The sequence below is a fragment of the Schistosoma haematobium genome, chromosome ZW (genome assembly GCF_000699445.3).
Source record: "Schistosoma haematobium chromosome ZW, whole genome shotgun sequence".
Classification (NCBI taxonomy): domain Eukaryota; kingdom Metazoa; phylum Platyhelminthes; class Trematoda; order Strigeidida; family Schistosomatidae; genus Schistosoma; species Schistosoma haematobium.
In genome coordinates, this window is record NC_067195.1 from 52,559,859 (window position 1) to 52,577,820 (window position 17,962).

The 17,962-nt window shown below is 34.3% G+C and overlaps 1 protein-coding gene across 1 annotated transcript in view; it reads right to left on the bottom strand.

The window, feature by feature from the left end:
• Window positions 1-12,163: 12,163 nt before the first annotated feature.
• Window positions 12,164-17,962, bottom strand: part of CDKL3 (Cyclin-dependent kinase-like 3) — a 32,162-nt gene continuing 26,363 nt past the window's right edge. The window contains exons 9-13 of the mRNA XM_051211719.1: window positions 17,672-17,896; window positions 15,859-16,274; window positions 14,476-14,987; window positions 13,618-13,748; window positions 12,164-12,464 (exon numbers count right to left, since the gene is read on the bottom strand). Coding sequence (XP_051071812.1) covers window positions 13,717-13,748; window positions 14,476-14,987; window positions 15,859-16,274; window positions 17,672-17,896 — 1,185 coding nt within the window. The 3' untranslated portion in view covers window positions 12,164-12,464; window positions 13,618-13,716. The remainder of the gene's footprint in view (window positions 12,465-13,617; window positions 13,749-14,475; window positions 14,988-15,858; window positions 16,275-17,671; window positions 17,897-17,962) is intronic.

Here is a 17,962-nt window from a genome sequence, read left to right on the forward strand (position 1 = left end):
TGTTGACCGATTTTGTTAATCGTTTCATTAATTTTATCAGTCATATTACGTGATTGTCAAGTTATGACAATGCTTTATGACGATATCCTGAAACTATTATGTTTAACTAGTTATAGTGTTGATTGAGGATTAGTCAGTGGAAAAATAGGTATTGTTGCTTTAGGTGATTCGAAATCATCAGAAACTTATAACGTTAAAGAATCCGAGACGCCTAATTTAATTATAAATTTCAATTCAGAAATATTCGTTTAATGTTAATTCTAGTAGGCTACGGAGTTTTGATTTTAAACGTTTGTTTAGCCAACAGCTACCTAGGGATTTAGTTATTTTACTAGTGCGGTTGATAGTACCTAAATTTTTAATCTTATTATCTAAACTATGTTCGCATTTTAGGCTGCTAATATGATAAACTAATCCATAAACCCAAATACGATTAGCAACAACGACTATGATGGGTTTATTGATAAATGTTAAAGGCGATCCAGATGATTTCTAAATTTAGAAGACATGGAGATATAGTGTAACGTATGTATGGGCCAGGTTAACATGCAGGTTGTTGACGTATATGACAATTTGAAAATAATGAACATGACCAGAAAAATACTTTTAAAGTTTAGACTGCTTGTGAAACTTCGGGCAGGAATATGATGCGTTATAAACATTCCATAAGAAGTTACTGCATTTAGCCTAGGGACACTTACAAATATATAGCAAAAGGAACCGGAAAACATATACATGTTAAGTAAAAAAATCATTAAGTAAAATAGTTGAACTCGCCTGGATTATTTTTGAAAAGTAGATTATTCAGTGGACGACAATATATAACGACATTCGTGAGGAGTAGTAATGATCCAAAAGTATCCAGAATAAAACATGCAGAATGGCAATCACTTCCAGGGTGCTTGATGCTGTTGAGGTTTTTGGGACTTGCTCTGATCAGAACTGAATGAATCCAGATGATTGTGTGTGCCATTGAATGAGCCATCTAAAATGAACTTATGATTGCAGAAAACTTATAGCTGGAACTCACCGTATTTTTTGAGAAGTGTCATCCTTGTTGTTTGGCAATGGAACTCGAGAATATGAAATTAGGCAGGCAGTGGTCGGAAGAAAAAATATTACAGGATAGTGCATAGTTTAAAACAGGATGAAGTGTTAAGTGAAGGAACACTGAGAATTAGATCCAGATAACTATTTAGCCCTTGGTTGCATTGTTAGTCAATGTATATTTACGCTATTTACAGATCATATTTGTAGAGCTTGATGTTTAAACAAGACTATGTCGCTGAAGCATGTAAATGCTATTAAAGCTTGTTAACGAACCATCAAAGCTAATTAGTTGATATAGACGACCAGTTTTTAATATCGATTGAGCTAGTATATTATGAGAACTAATCAATATAACATTACGATAATACATGTGAGCATTAATCAGAGGACTATTAGAATATTGGGTTAACATAAATATAAAATCGATCGAGAAAGTTAAAGTGGAAATAAGGATTAACAATAATAGGTTGCGTTTCTTTAGTCGGGCTTACCAATGTAGAACTATGGTCTACTATGATATTAGTACTGCTCTAATAATAGACCTAATCCTAAATTTGTAGATTTGTCATGATATAACTGCCTAATCTATAAGATCTTACGTGGAAGTCACACCATCGACTACACCAACTCACTGTATCGTATCAATTACCAATACATGATGTAGAACAAGGTTAGGCTAGAGAAGGAACAATATATTTAATATGAATAGAAGATATAAGGTAACATTCAGATGGACCACGCCTGCATGGCCGAGCCATGCCATCCGATCAAACCCAGTCCATTCAATTCATTGTTCGCGCCTTCTCCATCGTTAGGTATTTCTCCGCGTTAAATATTGAATATCTATTTTCTGAGTAGTCTCGTGTTCACAGCTTTGTGGATTGTGTGGCTATTGTCCAATGCCACTACACTACTCTCCCACCAGAATCAACGTGATGTTGGTTCGATACCAAATTGGATGGGATCGTCGCGCGCGGGGGTTACCAAGGATAATAAGAATCCTCCGGGTATTGGTAAGCTGAAAGATAAATCAAAAAGAAAGCGGCAGCATCTGGTCGAGAAATACATGTAATAATTTTAAAATATCTGCCTTCATGCTTAAAACGCTTGAAATGAAAATTTGGGTGAAGATTATTTGAGCTATAAAAAATGGGGTTACAATAATAATAATAATAATAATAATAATAATAATAATAATAATAATAATAATAATAATAATAATAATAATAATAATAATAAAACGATGCGTGTTAATAGCCGTTGGTTAATAACTTAACGTATAGGTAGTAAGTATTTTGCGTTTAGAAATATTAAAGTGATGAATATTGTAGAAATATTAATATTGGTATTAGTTTTGGTTTAAATTATGAAATCAAATAACGATTATGCCGGTAAGTTGTCCATATGAGTTGAATTCCAATTGCATCTGTATTAGTAGGCTAACTGAAGGAACAAAAGTATACCGTGGCGAAGAATTCCAACTAGTGTTCCAGTTAGTTTGATACGGTTTATTTAGTTACGGGGAGATTTTCTCAACCTCATTTTTACTTGACCGTGATAGAATTTAGTAATACTACTAATACACATGAATGGTTATCAAAATAAAATTGAAATACATGAGTGTATTCGTAAGAGACATGCTCTGGACTCAATGTTCTGATCTGCGGCAGACTATTTATTTGTATTTATACTTGCTGGCTGATTGGGCATACAAGTTAGTTGCAAGTATGCAGTTTATCATAAGGCGGAATACGATTTAATTGAGATATAGTGGTTATAAGTTATTAAAATCAGTTAGGCCTGTGTTATATTACGAAGTGATGTGGTGCTGCAGATGTATTTAGCTAAATAAGTTTTTACAAGATGATTAAATAGTGAGTGATGCTCATGTGATTATGAGGAGTACATAAGTTGCAACCAAGGGAGTACACTCCCAACTCATGTCTATGATAATGGCTCGAACTTTAGTCAGTGTTGGGGTAAATTCGACATTGATGTTTTCAGTTTACAGGAGATTTGCTCGACTGCTTATACTGATTATTTGCATGCATGATTGTGTCGCTAAACCATCAATTAGACTGACAAGGTTTTGAGATATTTACTGAATGAGCAACTGATAGAGAAACATACTGTAATCATCTGTGATGGATGAAGATACCAAGAAAACAACACCATTTAATGGTAATTATAAGTCAATTTGTTGACCGATTTTGTTAATAGTTTCATTAATTTTATCAGTCATATTACGTGATTGTCAAGTTATGACAATGCTTTATGACGATATCCTGAAACTATTATGTTTAACTAGTTATAGTGTTGATTGAGGATTAGTCAGTGGAAAAATAGGTATTGTTGCTTTAGGTGATTCGAAATCATCAGAAACTTATAACGTTAAAGAATCCGAGACGCCTAATTTAATTATAAATTTCAATTCAGAAATATTCGTTTAATGTTAATTCTAGTAGGCTACGGAGTTTTGATTTTAAACGTTTGTTTAGCCAACAGCTACCTAGGGATTTAGTTATTTTACTAGTGCGGTTGATAGTACCTAAATTTTTAATCTTATTATCTAAACTATGTTCGCATTTTAGGCTGCTAATATGATAAACTAATCCATAAACCCAAATACGATTAGCAACAACGACTATGATGGGTTTATTGATAAATGTTAAAGGCGATCCAGATGATTTCTAAATTTAGAAGACATGGAGATATAGTGTAACGTATGTATGGGCCAGGTTAACATGCAGGTTGTTGACGTATATGACAATTTGAAAATAATGAACATGACCAGAAAATAATTTTAAAGTTTAGACTGCTTGTGAAACTTCGGGCAGGAATATGATGCGTTATAAACATTCCATAAGAAGTTACTGCATTTAGCCTAGGGACACTTACAAATATATAGCAAAAGGAACCGGAAAACATATACATGTTAAGTAAAAAAATCATTAAGTAAAATAGTTGAACTCGCCTGGATTATTTTTGAAAAGTAGATTATTCAGTGGACGACAATATATAACGACATTCGTGAGGAGTAGTAATGATCCAAAAGTATCCAGAATAAAACATGCAGAATGGCAATCACTTCCAGGGTGCTTGATGCTGTTGAGGTTTTTGGGACTTGCTCTGATCAGAACTGAATGAATCCAGATGATTGTGTGTGCCATTGAATGAGCCATCTAAAATGAACTTATGATTGCAGAAAACTTATAGCTGGAACTCACCGTATTTTTTGAGAAGTGTCATCCTTGTTGTTTGGCGATTGAACTCGAGAATATGAAATTAGGCAGGCAGTGGTCGGAAGAAAAATATTATGGGATAGTGCATAGTTTAAAACAGGATGAAGTGTTAAGTGAAGGAACACTGAGAATTAGATCCAGATAGCTATTTAGCCCTTGGTTGCATTGTTAGTCGATGTATATTTACGCTATTTACAGATCATATTTGTAGAGCTTGATGTTTAAACAAGACTATGTCGCTGAAGCATGTAAATGCTATTAAAACTTGTTAACGAACCATCAAAGCTAATTACTTGATATAGACGACCAGTTTTTAATATCGATTGAGCTAGTATATTATGAGAACTAATCAATATAACATTACGATAATACATGTGAGCATCAATCAGAGGACTATTAGAATATTGGGTTAACATAAATATAAAATCGATCGAGAAAGTTAAAGTGGAAATAAGGATTATTTGTAATAGGTTGCGTTTCTTTAGTCGGGCTTACCAATGTAGAACTATGGTCTACTATGATATTAGTGCTGCTCTAATAATAGACCTAATCCTAAATTTGTAGATTTGTCATGATATAACTACCTAATCTATAAGATCTTACGTGGAAGTTACACCATCGACTACGCCAACTCACTGTATCGTATCAATTACCAATACATGATGTAGAACAAGGTTAGGCTAGAGAAGGAACAATATATTTAATATGAATAGAAGATATAAGGTAACATTCAGATGGACCACGCCTGCATGGCCGAGCCATGCCATCCGATCAAACCCAGTCCATTCAATTCATTGTTCGCGCCTTCTCCATCGTTAGGTATTTCTCCGCGTTAAATATTGAATATCTATTTTCTGAGTAGTCTCGTGTTCACAGCTTTGTGGATTGTGTGGCTATTGTCCAATGCCACTACAGGGTTAACTTAAGGCACGAAAAGATCTTTGCTATACCCCGTTTTTTATAAAGACAGGATTGAGACATAAGGGTATGAACATAACGCATCTGTTGCGAAATGGAAATTAGCATTTGGATTAATGTGCTAATTAGTAACTCCTGAAACAATGCATTTTTAGTCAGACGGTTCTAGATGAGCACAAACGAACGCATTGTATTTGGAATCCGGCATCAGCAGGCATTCAAGTGCAAAATAATCATTACTTCGTTCAGATATCGCACGTGAGCTCTAATGTTACCAATATCGGCAGAGTCATGTGTAGTGGAAGGATAAAGAAAAATTATGATTATATATGTCAGTAATCTCACAAGCGACTTGGTGTTCTACATAAATCGTCGGTACCAACTCACTGCCGGTGCAGTTCCCTGATTGTGGCCAGTTCTAGGCATCTGAGAATACCGTCCATGCAACGTTTCAAGGTGAGAATAATTCGATAGATAATAGTTTGCGTTACAGAAAGAACACTCGAAGTATCTCCTCAAAATACTTCATCGAACAGTATAGTCTTTCCTTTAATCTTTCTGATCTGTGCTTTTAGTTCAATCAACACTACCTCAACCATGGTTCTATGCTTATCAGTCTTCTTGGACCAAATCTTTATCGCTTGACTTTGGTTAGGATTAACCTCTATTACTTCAATTTGTTGTTGGGTGTCATACGGCTATCGACAATAAATCTTGTCTGACAGGAACGAAATTAATGAAGTAGGCAGTTGTTCATTAATGGACTTTGATGAGCCTGTCGGAACGGTTAACTGTAACTTTCCAGATGAATATTTGATTACACTTTTGGGAATTTTCCTTTTGATTCTCTGCTACTCGATCGTTAGTCCTCGACCTTTTTGGCTCGGTCGAAACTATTACGTCGACGTGTTGGTCTGATTTGCTTATCTTTAAGACTCAGGAGAGAAGTACTGGTTGCAACACATGTTTCTTTATGTCGTTTGTGGAACTTTGATACCAAAGACAGTAATTTAGGGTTAAAGAGCTAATTCGTACTCTTTACTGTAGACGGTTGTGATGGCGGCAAGGTGCTTAACTCAGACAACCAGCATCTGTAGGGATGCTGCCTCCTAATAACGAAAAGAGGAGGACAGAAAGGGTCGACTTTGAAAGTTTCATACCTCACGTTACCCCTAAGGATTTCCGTCTACAGTAGTAAGGTCGTTTAAAGTGCGGAGTTAATCCGTCAAAATCTTTCCATAAAGGACCATGAGCGACCAACCTCAAACAGTTGTTCCTTGGGCTCTGCAGTCACGCTCCCAGGTCGCTAGGACCACCTCTAACTCAGTCTCCTCTTCAGACCCCTCAGGAAAATATATCCTTCCACAATATGGGCAGCCGGGCAGTAGTGACCGTCTTCATACATCTGGGGACACCCAGGGTCGACTTGTTCGCGATCCTATCTCTCCCTCACCTTTTAGTAATTCTCCTATCCTCACAGCTAATCTCTCCTGTGTGCCCTAATAACACGCACTCTCTAGGCTAGTGATTTAAACCTACAGAATATTATTCCTGGACTATTGAGATCACGCTTCAAACTATGTGTTAAGGCTTTTGATGTTCGAAACTGGTGTCATGTGGAACAATAGGTTTTTAGCTGGGACTGTAGACTTCGTTTGTTAAATTTAGCCATAGACATGTCTTTATGGATGGCGCTTTCTTCATCTGACTTTTCTGGGGTTGGCCTCTGTCCAGTATATTCTTTTGTTGAAGGTTTTGTGAGAACTCTCACAAAATACAGTAGTTATTGGAGTCGTTCCCATGACCTAGTTTCAAAACTGATGAATTCTGTTGATGTGTCCACTACTTATAGCAAATTTTTCCATAAACGTATCGTGTAATGTTAATGATCATATTCTTAAATGGCAGTTGAATAATGTGTTTGAAGTCTCAGTGCTTTTTCCGAAAAATTGGTTTCTTTTTGACACTCCAGTTTCGAATTGAAGTATACTTTACCGAAAAGTCAATCGAATCTGGAATAGTGGCTGTTGACTTCCTGGTAGAAATATGTTTTGCAACACCGGATCATTTGCACCTGATTAAGAGTTATTTTAAAAGCGTACCAGTATTTAGTCGTTAAGATGCCTAAATTTGATAAACAATACCGGTTCAAAGATGACACAGTTACTCGGTTTTCGACAACGCCTTTACACGTAACAACTTTATAATCTAAATGTATCAACCTAGTCAAGTCATAAATCAAAAATGAATGGGTTCGAATACATATTTGGAAAGCTACGGATATGTCGGGAAGCGTTTGGTCTAATGTGGCTGGCAGTCGAACGGCATACCCACTTGTGATCTGGTGACGATGAGTGACCAAGCGATTTCATCTAGTCCTTGTACAGTAAAACCAATGAGGTCAGGATTAATAACGAAGACATACAGGACTATTTGTTTTGAGAATTTATTTACCGCCACAAGTTAAAGTGAAGTTGAAGAAATGAAGGGATTCTTCAAGTTACAGGAGAAAGTAATTGACTTTTAATGGGAGAAGTCATAAAGTACAGATAGAATTTAAATATGCGTAAATTTTAACGTGATTTATGAGTTTCTGAAGTTAAATGTGGTCCCAGTTTGCAATCCTAACTCTGAACTCCTAGGTAACGTCATTTTAAACACTTCTGAATATAGTACGCTTGTTTTGTTTACCGAGTAACAATCACTTAACTGACTTGGATTCAGCAAGTGTCCTATTAAAATTGATCATCGAATTACTGGGTTTAAATGTTATTTTATAGACCAGGGACATATGAAATCAGATAACATTCGCATCAATGGTCAATTCAAATTAGTTATCTGATAAAGATTATTTTGTAGCCCAAACACTCCTGGACGAACGCAGTAGCTATGTGCAGAGTGAAGTTCACATACGTCGCAGAGACATGGTTATAAGAGATTTAAACTCATGCATTCAGTCAGAATAAATTTGTTTTGGCCCTCCGACCTGACAGTCAACAGAGAACAATAGCTACTAGTAAATGTGATTTACCTGGATGAATGTGACTTAAGCGGAGTACATACTTTCTAAAGAAGGGCGTGATATGACCGGTAAGTTCAAGTGATTCAAATGCTATCGTACGTCTAGTAGGTTGAGGATACAAGTCTGAACAAGCTATTATAATGAAGTCAAAGTTACCACCCAAATGTCCATGTCATCCAATGACTTATGTAAACTCAAGTATTATTTAGATTCAACAGCACAGCATTCCATGAAGTATTTGCCTTCTCTATTAAGATAGCTGACTGGTCAAGCGTTTAAAAGTACGTAAGTGGTCGGATAACGAGGCAAAACAGAACATGACATCATGACTACTGTTAGAAGTAATGACGATTATTTTGTTGAATCGAATTCAAGACGATGGCCGTGCAACATCGTGGATCGGTGGAAGTTAGACATTAACGCCGATGGATGTTGGTTCAGTGGTCTAGAGGTTGAGTGGTTGCGCGCCAGACTGAAGGTCATGGGCTCGAGTCCCGTGTGGAGACCGTGGATGCACACTGCTGAGGGGTCACGTACTATGACGAAACGGCTGTCCAGTGCTTCCAGGTTTCCAGTGGTTGTCGAACACTGATCGGTTCATGATCTCAATTGAAACTCAGCGATCTCCACAACCCTATACTGATGAATTCAAGGCGAATGTTCCATCAAATTTTTATACTAATCAAATAACCCGTTTATCCGAGTTTATCCAAAATTTCAAACACTTTGAACTGTATAATAATGAATTCAATAAACATATTTTTCATCTGGAACAGGTTGCTATGGTTGGAAGCTGGTGTTATGTAGGACAATGTGTTTTTTTAGCTGGACCTCTCGAATTTTGTTTCGTCGATGTACTTTTTGTCTCTGAAACGCACACACAGGATCAATGTTCATTCATCCGTTTGACGTCACTTTGTGATTACGAAGACTCGACACGACTATACGATTGACTCGAATAAATCACATAGTCATCAACCATTGTTGGATGGACTCTAATCGGGTCTGTTACTCATTCTGGAACATATATGTTGTTCCGGATCCTCCTCTAATTCCAGCATGTAGTTCTCTGTCTCAATGAACGTAGAGCGATTATGTGAACAAAATCCTCCAAAGTTTAATTTTATGACGAAATTGTAGTGACCTACTTTCCATTATACCAATCGAGAACACGATTGTTATAATGGAAGCAATTATTGGTATAGCCGATTTTACCGGTTATTGTTTTACTGTACCTGTTTGTTTAAGTGTACCAAGGAACACTCTCTTCCGCTGTTTTTGGTCTTGCACGAATTCCCGTACGCTCATTAGTCTCGCTTGTAGATTTTGGCATGATCTCGGTGCCATTTCGATACCACGAGATCGCCAACAAATACATCTTAACTACAGCCTTCAACCGCCTTCTGATATTTGGTCTACGGAGAGGTCTAAAATGGTAACTGGCATGTAGTCGATCTGTAGTGATGACCATAGCCAACCGCGACTCGACACCTACTACAAAATATTAGGAATATATTTCAGGGGCAGCTACAGAAGGATCCAGTCAACCATTGAAACGGTTTACAAACAGAGATAGTTTGGCATGATATATGGAACATTATAAAAACAGCATTGACATGTAATAGCAAGCTTAACTGAAATGTTAGGAAAAATTATTTGATTTCAGCGATGTCTACTGAATTGTTAGGTGCTTGGGAACTTATTTATCTGACTTTGAACCGATGGACAGAACAGTTCAACTGGCCTCCAGTCACACTTCAGTTACCCGCTGTCTCCAAGCAACCTGAATGACAAACTTATACAAATCCTCCGAATTTTAGTGAGATTGAGGACATAAGTGATATAAAGCGAGGGGGAGCCTCAGGGCCTGATGTTCCAGTCCGTGAGATTTTTAGGTATGGTGGTCCAATTTTGGCTGTAGGATTAACTAAAATATTATCTAAAATCTGGGAACCGGGCGCAATCTCATCTGACTAGTCTCGATCGCTTATCGTGGCAATCTACAAGAAGGGACAGAAATCCCCTAATGACATACAAAACGGAGTCAGCTCAACTAATTTAATGTCTAAAACATTAGCCTCAATAATATTTCGACGTCTAATTAGAGCTTAATTAAAGCAAATTTGAGAAAATCAGGTTGGTTTCAGATCTGAATATGGGTATGTAGATCAAATATTCACCCTTGGCAGCTCCTGGGAAATGGACATACTTTTCAACGTCCAACTATAGTTGTATTCCTTGGCCTTAATGTATCGTCCAGCTTGTTGTTCGTGAGGTTCTGTGGAAGTGTCTGTCATGGAAAATAGTACGAAAGAAAAATATTAACTTTGTACAGGATCTGTACTCGGACACTTCAGATCGAGTCAGAGCGTGTGGCGATTTTTAATCGGAATTGGTTACTTCAAGTGTTGTTCGTTAAGATTATCCACTTTCTTCCACTTTCTGTTAAATTTTCTTGCCAGGATACTCACCTGTTAACTGTTTAGTGAACATGTTTACACAACGCAGGTTTTTTAAACACTTTAAGCAACAATACAAGCATGCTCAGGATGCGATTCTACCCCTTCAAATGTAAAATGTCATTTTGTGATTGTCTTGCGTCATTGACGGAATTAGTGATGGGCAGTGATGTCATTGAACTTTTCTACCACTTCACTTGTCTTGGAAGTGTCATCGGGACTGGTTGTCCGGTGTCTGAAGAGGTACCGACAAGGACTCAGAAGGCTAGACTGGTTTTTGTTAACCTGAGTCACTTGTAGCGTAAGCGGGATATCTGTCTTCCAAACAGAGAGCGAATTTAATACGAAAGAGGTTTCTCTGTTCCATTTTATGGGTGTGAAGCATGACCATTAAGAATAGAGTATACTGGCAGGATTTTAGTATATGAACCATAGATATCTTCGAAACATCACGGATGTATTTTGGGACCACTGAGTAAGCAATACTTGGGTTAGGGGTAGGTACATATGTAAAGTTGTGAAATCGATTGATGAGGTAGTTAATCTTCATTAACTGAGATAGTTGGAACATGTGTAACTTATGATGAATCACTGCCTACCACACAGACAGATCAGTCAGAAAAATAGGACAAAAGTATATTGTGTTTTACAGGACATATCTACATATATTTGGTCACTCGCTCAATTTCTCATATTTTTCTTCTTATAGATGGACGCACACCAGTATAGACCATACTCAATACAACCCCGAATTTCATGACTACAATGGTCCTACCGAATCAGTGTGAACAAGCGAATTGATGGAGAAGATGCTCAGAACATCTCATATGTTACCATTTAATACACTATCGTGACACAACACTCGAAATATACTTCCGTGAGATTCAAATAGGACATACGCCTTACTTTGTACTTCCAGCAGGAATTCTTTCTCCAAAAGCCTGTTATAGCAACTACTTATAGACCAGTAACAAGAGACAGCAAACTATATGCAGAAATGTGGCCTATTAACTGTAAGATCACTGTACCATATCTGGATTATTTTCAGATAACAGTTCATCCTTGGATTACAAAATCTACACAATGCACTATCGTTGACGCCGTGAATTTCCGTTTCAATTTCACCAAACGTATTTTATGCACCGACATTTATTATCCTATTTCTGTGGCGAAACTCTCGTTACAACGCACCACGTGAACTGGGTAGTCTAGTTTTTTTACAATAAATTTCGTAGAATTTTTTAACAATCTGATCTCGCCCTGTGAATCGGCATGTTTTACATAAGTAGTGGTTATTTTCCAGTAAATTAATATGATTATTGTTACTATCATTATTAACTTTACAGTATCTGAATAGTATTTGATTAGGTCTACAAAACCATTTTATACCCACAAAAATACGGGGGATCAAATTAAGAAATCGATTGTGTTAATATGCACAACAACTACTTGTCAATGTAAGAAGCTGTCTTTGTCCATCAGGGAACGACCGCTTACGCGAAAAAATCCAATTTATACCAGAGTTAACCAATTGAACTAAAAGATAATAATTACATGAAAATTCAAGGATTGCACAGCAAATTACTTGTCAGCAAAAGTAAACATTCCCAACAATATTGAAGAAGTTCATATCCATTCCTTATAAATCAGTTTAATCAAATCAAACAATAATGGTCAAGAACTGGTCCACCCAACATAACAGTCGCCAGAATATGAAGTTAACTAGCACAAAATCTATTATCGTCATTAAAAAAACGAAACAGAATCAAAACCCTAAAACAATAACAAAATAATAATTTCAGATAGATCAAAAGGTTAACACAAAACACATTTATGTAGATAGTTGATGGAATAATTTTACGCATAAAGAAAGAAAATATTGAAAAAACGTATTTCAAAGGAATTTAGGACAGATTCACGACTGTCAACACAACAACGTAGAGAAATGATCTTACGACAAATTCTTAAACTGCTATTATGGGGTGTGCAACATTGATATTTACAAGTGGCAGTTTTGCATTGTTCGGTTGAGTTTGAGTTGATCTAATTCATGTAAATGATCCGATTGGCTCATTCAGCAGAATAACATTAAATTGAAGCATTAAAATGAAGTTGAGACTTGATTTTTACAAAAAATCACTATACATAAATAACTTGCAAATTATTTACTAATTATGAATACAAACTAGTTGGATAGATTTATTTCACTGTTATCCAACAACATTTTGATAGATTTATAAGCCAAAATTACCCAGTAAGTAATATGTTGGAATTTATGACATAATTTAATGAGTCTAACTAGTAACTGACAGCATCATTGAAGAAACCTGATAGCTGTTTTTAATAGTGTATGATGTTTATGAAAGTAATATTTAAATATCATTGTCACTTTCTATTATTTTAGTAAATCTTCCAAATATAATCAGGTTAAGGCAGTCTAAAACATTGGTAATCCAAACTAAATATAACAAAAGTATGGAATATAGTATCACGAACATGAACATAACAAACGGTTGTGTCATATTTTAGCAGTTTACTTATGACCTGAAATATCTGTAATGTACTAATTAGTTCAAGTATTGTTTAACTGTATATTTCAGTATTGTTTTTTACTTGTTAATAGAAAAGCAAAAATGTACAAGATAATAAATTATATTTATTTTTTGTCAAGAAGTGAGAGCTAAACCTTTGAAGATAGGCCATAGAAAATTTATTATTACAATAATTATTGAAATTACAGGTTAATATAAATAGTGAGAATAAAAAAGAATATCTAGAATTTATGGGTAATCAACTTTTCTTTAGTTGTCTACAAGCGTCAAGGTATTCATAGAGAAATTTATCGATAAAGAAATTATATGAGCCTGTTAGGGATAAGTAGTAATCTTTCAGTAGTCATATTATTTTTAAAATATATCAGTAATACCTGACAGATGCTTGAAACATAATGAATATATATTCACTCATCATAAGGAACACAGATGAGTATATATCTAGAATTTATTTTCAAATAATAAACTGTTATTCATTTTCTGGGTAAGCTTCCAAGCCAGAACTCTATAATAGTGAGTATAAGAACACACAAGAAATACAATAGAGGTTTGAAGAACAGCTAATAAGTTTCAACTAACAATTTATATTGTAAAAAAATTGCTGACACTAATTGTTACATAATCTATGGAGCAAATGAAACATGAATTGACTATCAGTTTTAAAATAAAAACAGGTATTGCAAACTCGTAAAGTAAGATGGATGTTTCGGGACTGTAACAATCCTAAACAGTTTTTGTCATATTTCGCCATAACTCGTTTGTCATAAATGAATTTACTTTGTAAGAATAGATGTCAAACTAAAGGGTAATTTGTTTTCTAGCATTTTGACCTTAAATACCACTTTTATTAGTGTTCCCTTGACAAGTATCATAGATAATTAACTACTTAAAATTGAGTATAATGAATTTCTTTCTTCTCTATCCAAATATCATTCTCTTATTATGTATTATCAAACACTTAGAATGCTTTCCACGTAACATGTGGTCTCTTATCTTAGAACGGCAAATAAATAAAAAAAACTATTACAGGATCATCTATTTCCAACAACCAAAAAATCATCTATAATTCTGATCCAAAGCTACTCATAAATGATGACATTCTACATATAAATAAATATTAATCGAGAGAATTTCTACTTCATGTTGCTTCACCAAAAATATGGTGCACTATAACATTTTTGTTAAAAAAAACTAAGGTCAAAAGAAATGTAAAATAAACCATATGGACTTACTATCTGAATTACGTAATCTATTTATAGGAAACTGATTGTTATGATTAGGCTTTGTATTGCTACCATGCTGATTTGTGGAATATGAAGAACATGTAAAAGCTGGTAAAACTTGTGGACTAAATGAGTGTTGATTACCAGTAAGAGAATATGTATTATCCTGTTTACTTGTACCAGTTGTACTATTTGATGTAAATGATTTTTTAAAAATATTCTGTTGAGACAAACTTTGTAGCGGTGAACGTGTTGAAAAATTTACATGACCAATATAACTACGTGATTCAGTCTGTTCGGGATGTAAATAATCATGATTTATATCAAAGATATTTGGAGAAGGCATAATACCAATTGGCTGTAGTATGGAGAGATGGTGATTATGATTATGATAGTGATTGCTTAGCGAAGTTGAAATCGGTTGACAAACTGAATGACTGATATTCATAGGAAATTGCAAAGAAAATGTTGATTTTCTGTGGTGATTTGGAGGTTGATAATATCGTCGACTTTTTGAATCCCTCAAAAGGTAAAGAGGAAACATAGGAAATAATGTATACATATATATGTATATTATAAACTTTGAACAATTGATTACAATTATTACTACTTATTTTGATGAAAAACTGTCTTACAGCTCTAGAAGATCACTCAGAACATCAACATTAAAACGTAGAAACATTTAGCTAAGGAGTCCTTAATCAATCGAGAAATCCATCCTGAATATTGATTAAAATCTTTCCAAACCGTCAGTTTATTTTATAAAATCCAAAAGTGTTTTGAATTGACAGAGTTGAACTGAAAAGTATGATTTATTCAATAGATTTTAGACAATCATCTTACAAATATGTATGTAACCAAATTGTTCAGAATTTATTTGATTAACTCCCATTAGTCACACTTAAGGAGATAAGCCTTGAATGATTAATTTATTAAACTGTTCAAATTGTTTATTTAACATAGACAACAAATGATTACTATAAAATTTTCATATCTGTTTCATTTGTATGGAAAAAAGCCACAACTACTACATGTTAACCAAAACCATATGGAGCAGTTAGTCACTTACAAACAATAGAAAACAATTATATTTATATTATAGTCTAAACATGCTGGTTTTTGGAGTTTCACTTAGTTATTAAATAGATTAAGTGTGAAATAGAGAAAGAAAAAATTAGGGGATTTATGTAACAATTTACTACACAAAATCAAATCATTTCTTACACTAAAATCCCACTTTTTTCGGTACATCATGTACTTTCCGAGTGAAATAAGATTTATCTATGAGTTTTGTTGAGACGTTTGTTTAAACTAACAATCTTTCGAAAGATAATAACAAAAAAGAGAAACTATTCAATGTTTTCGTCGAACTTAAAAAAGAGATTAACGTACTTGGATGAGTTGCTTGTATTAGAAGAACTTATTTGTGTTGTCCATGTCTGCAAAGGGATGGATGGAGATGTCAAAACATTGGTAGACTGAAATGCAGGGTTATTTTCGTGCTTGCTAACTGTTTGACTATTGGTTAACAGTGGTGACAGTGAAGACAATCCCATTCCTGAAGAAACAGTTCCAGGATTATACGTATTTGTTTGGTCTGATTTTAGAGGATTTTGATAAACTCCTCGATACTGTTGTGGAAAAAAATGGTAGCTGCTAGTCTGACCTAAAGTAAGATAAGGTAAACGTTTATTTGAAGTCATCTCCTTAGGTTGTGAGTCTCCACCTTTTGTGTCTAAATATTTGTTTACAGAAGATTCTATAACTGTTGAAGTACAGTCGATTTGTTCGTTTGGCACTTCGGTAACCTGCGTTATAATAAGAAAAGCATATAGAAAGATTCATAGTTACGGTGTAACTGTAAACATTTCGCTCGATTTAGGTCCTTCTGGTTCATTACGAAGAAAGTTCTACAATTATTAGTAACAGAATTACAAACTATGAACTCATATCGCCAGTGTGAATTTTACTGTCAAAGTAATTTATCATGTGATTTATCCAGGAACCTGTTCACATTTATTAACATAGATCATTCTGTTTTATTTATTTTAGCTGAATGATTATACGTGATGGCCACATGTACTTAAATACTTTTGTAAAGCGGTTAAGACGTAACACTAATTTAGGAGGAACTATTAGTTCTTGGTACATTTTTCTTTTCATCTGTTCTTTGTAGATATCAGAGGTAATTACTACAAAGTACATACATCAACTTCATTATGCGACGAAAGAAGTGTTATGGAATCAAGATTGATTGTGAACATTTATGAAAGAAAATGAATGGTAGATAATCACTTGTAAAACATTTTGTACTAATTTTTTTTTAATTCCAAAAGGTTAAGAAATGGAAGTTTACTGAGATACTACATATTTTGGGCTGTGAAATTTTTGGTGTATGCAAATATACGATATTTAGTATATCGATTATTATTATTATTATGAAATCTTTAAATGTATCTTATCTGTATTTTTTTATTAGAAGGGCAATAAAAAGTGAGAATTCCAGAATGAAATTATTACATTCGTAGGGAAAACAATGGATTTAAATAATCTTTTAAGGTGAATGAGTTATAGAGATTGATTCAGGTTGAATATTATTTATCTGTTATGAATTGTTATTAAATAGAAATCAATAGGAAACAAAGTACAATTGTCAGTGAGTTATTATTATTCTTTAAGCTTTTTTCGCAAGAGCCTACTCAAAATATTAAAAGAGGTCACACATAAGATGATATAATAGTCCAATGATCTTAACTTTCAATGATACTTCATGATATAAAACTATCTTTAATGATTTGTTTGTTTTCTATAGAGTGGTAATATCGATTTCTACAATGCAACCTATCAAAACCAGATACATAATATATATTATCAGTCAAAATCAATGATTTGATTCAAATAGTAAAAGTGATAACCAGATGACTGCTATAAATACAAATAAATAATTATAATCTGAGCGTAAAAAATATAGATTATTATTGGTGACGAAGGACATATCAACCTTAAATATAAGTTTTATCATCGAAAATTACTAAACACATAATAAATAGCTGACCACCATATTATAACAATCAATGGTGTATTATTGATGAATTTAACATTATAATTAATTTGAATAATATGGAATTGATTCATATTTTTTATGGTGCATAAGATTTATGCATATTGTAAACAATATATATATAATTTGACCCCATCAACGAACCTTGGCAACAAAACCACTATTGAACGGGGATTGGTTAGTAGTATTTATTAATGACTGTTCATTAATGGTTAAATTTGTAACTTGTAATGGGGATATTGGTATGGAAGCAGAGGATAAGTCAGTATCATTCAGAGGTTCACGTAAATCTTCTAATATAGACTTCGAGATTGGATTTGTTGGTTTTGGGCTCTTACATTTAACCGTTGTAAGTAGACCAAATGACTTCTGATATAAAAAAAGTCAAAAAACATTGGTGACATGGTAGGAACTTTATTGATTATAATCAGAATG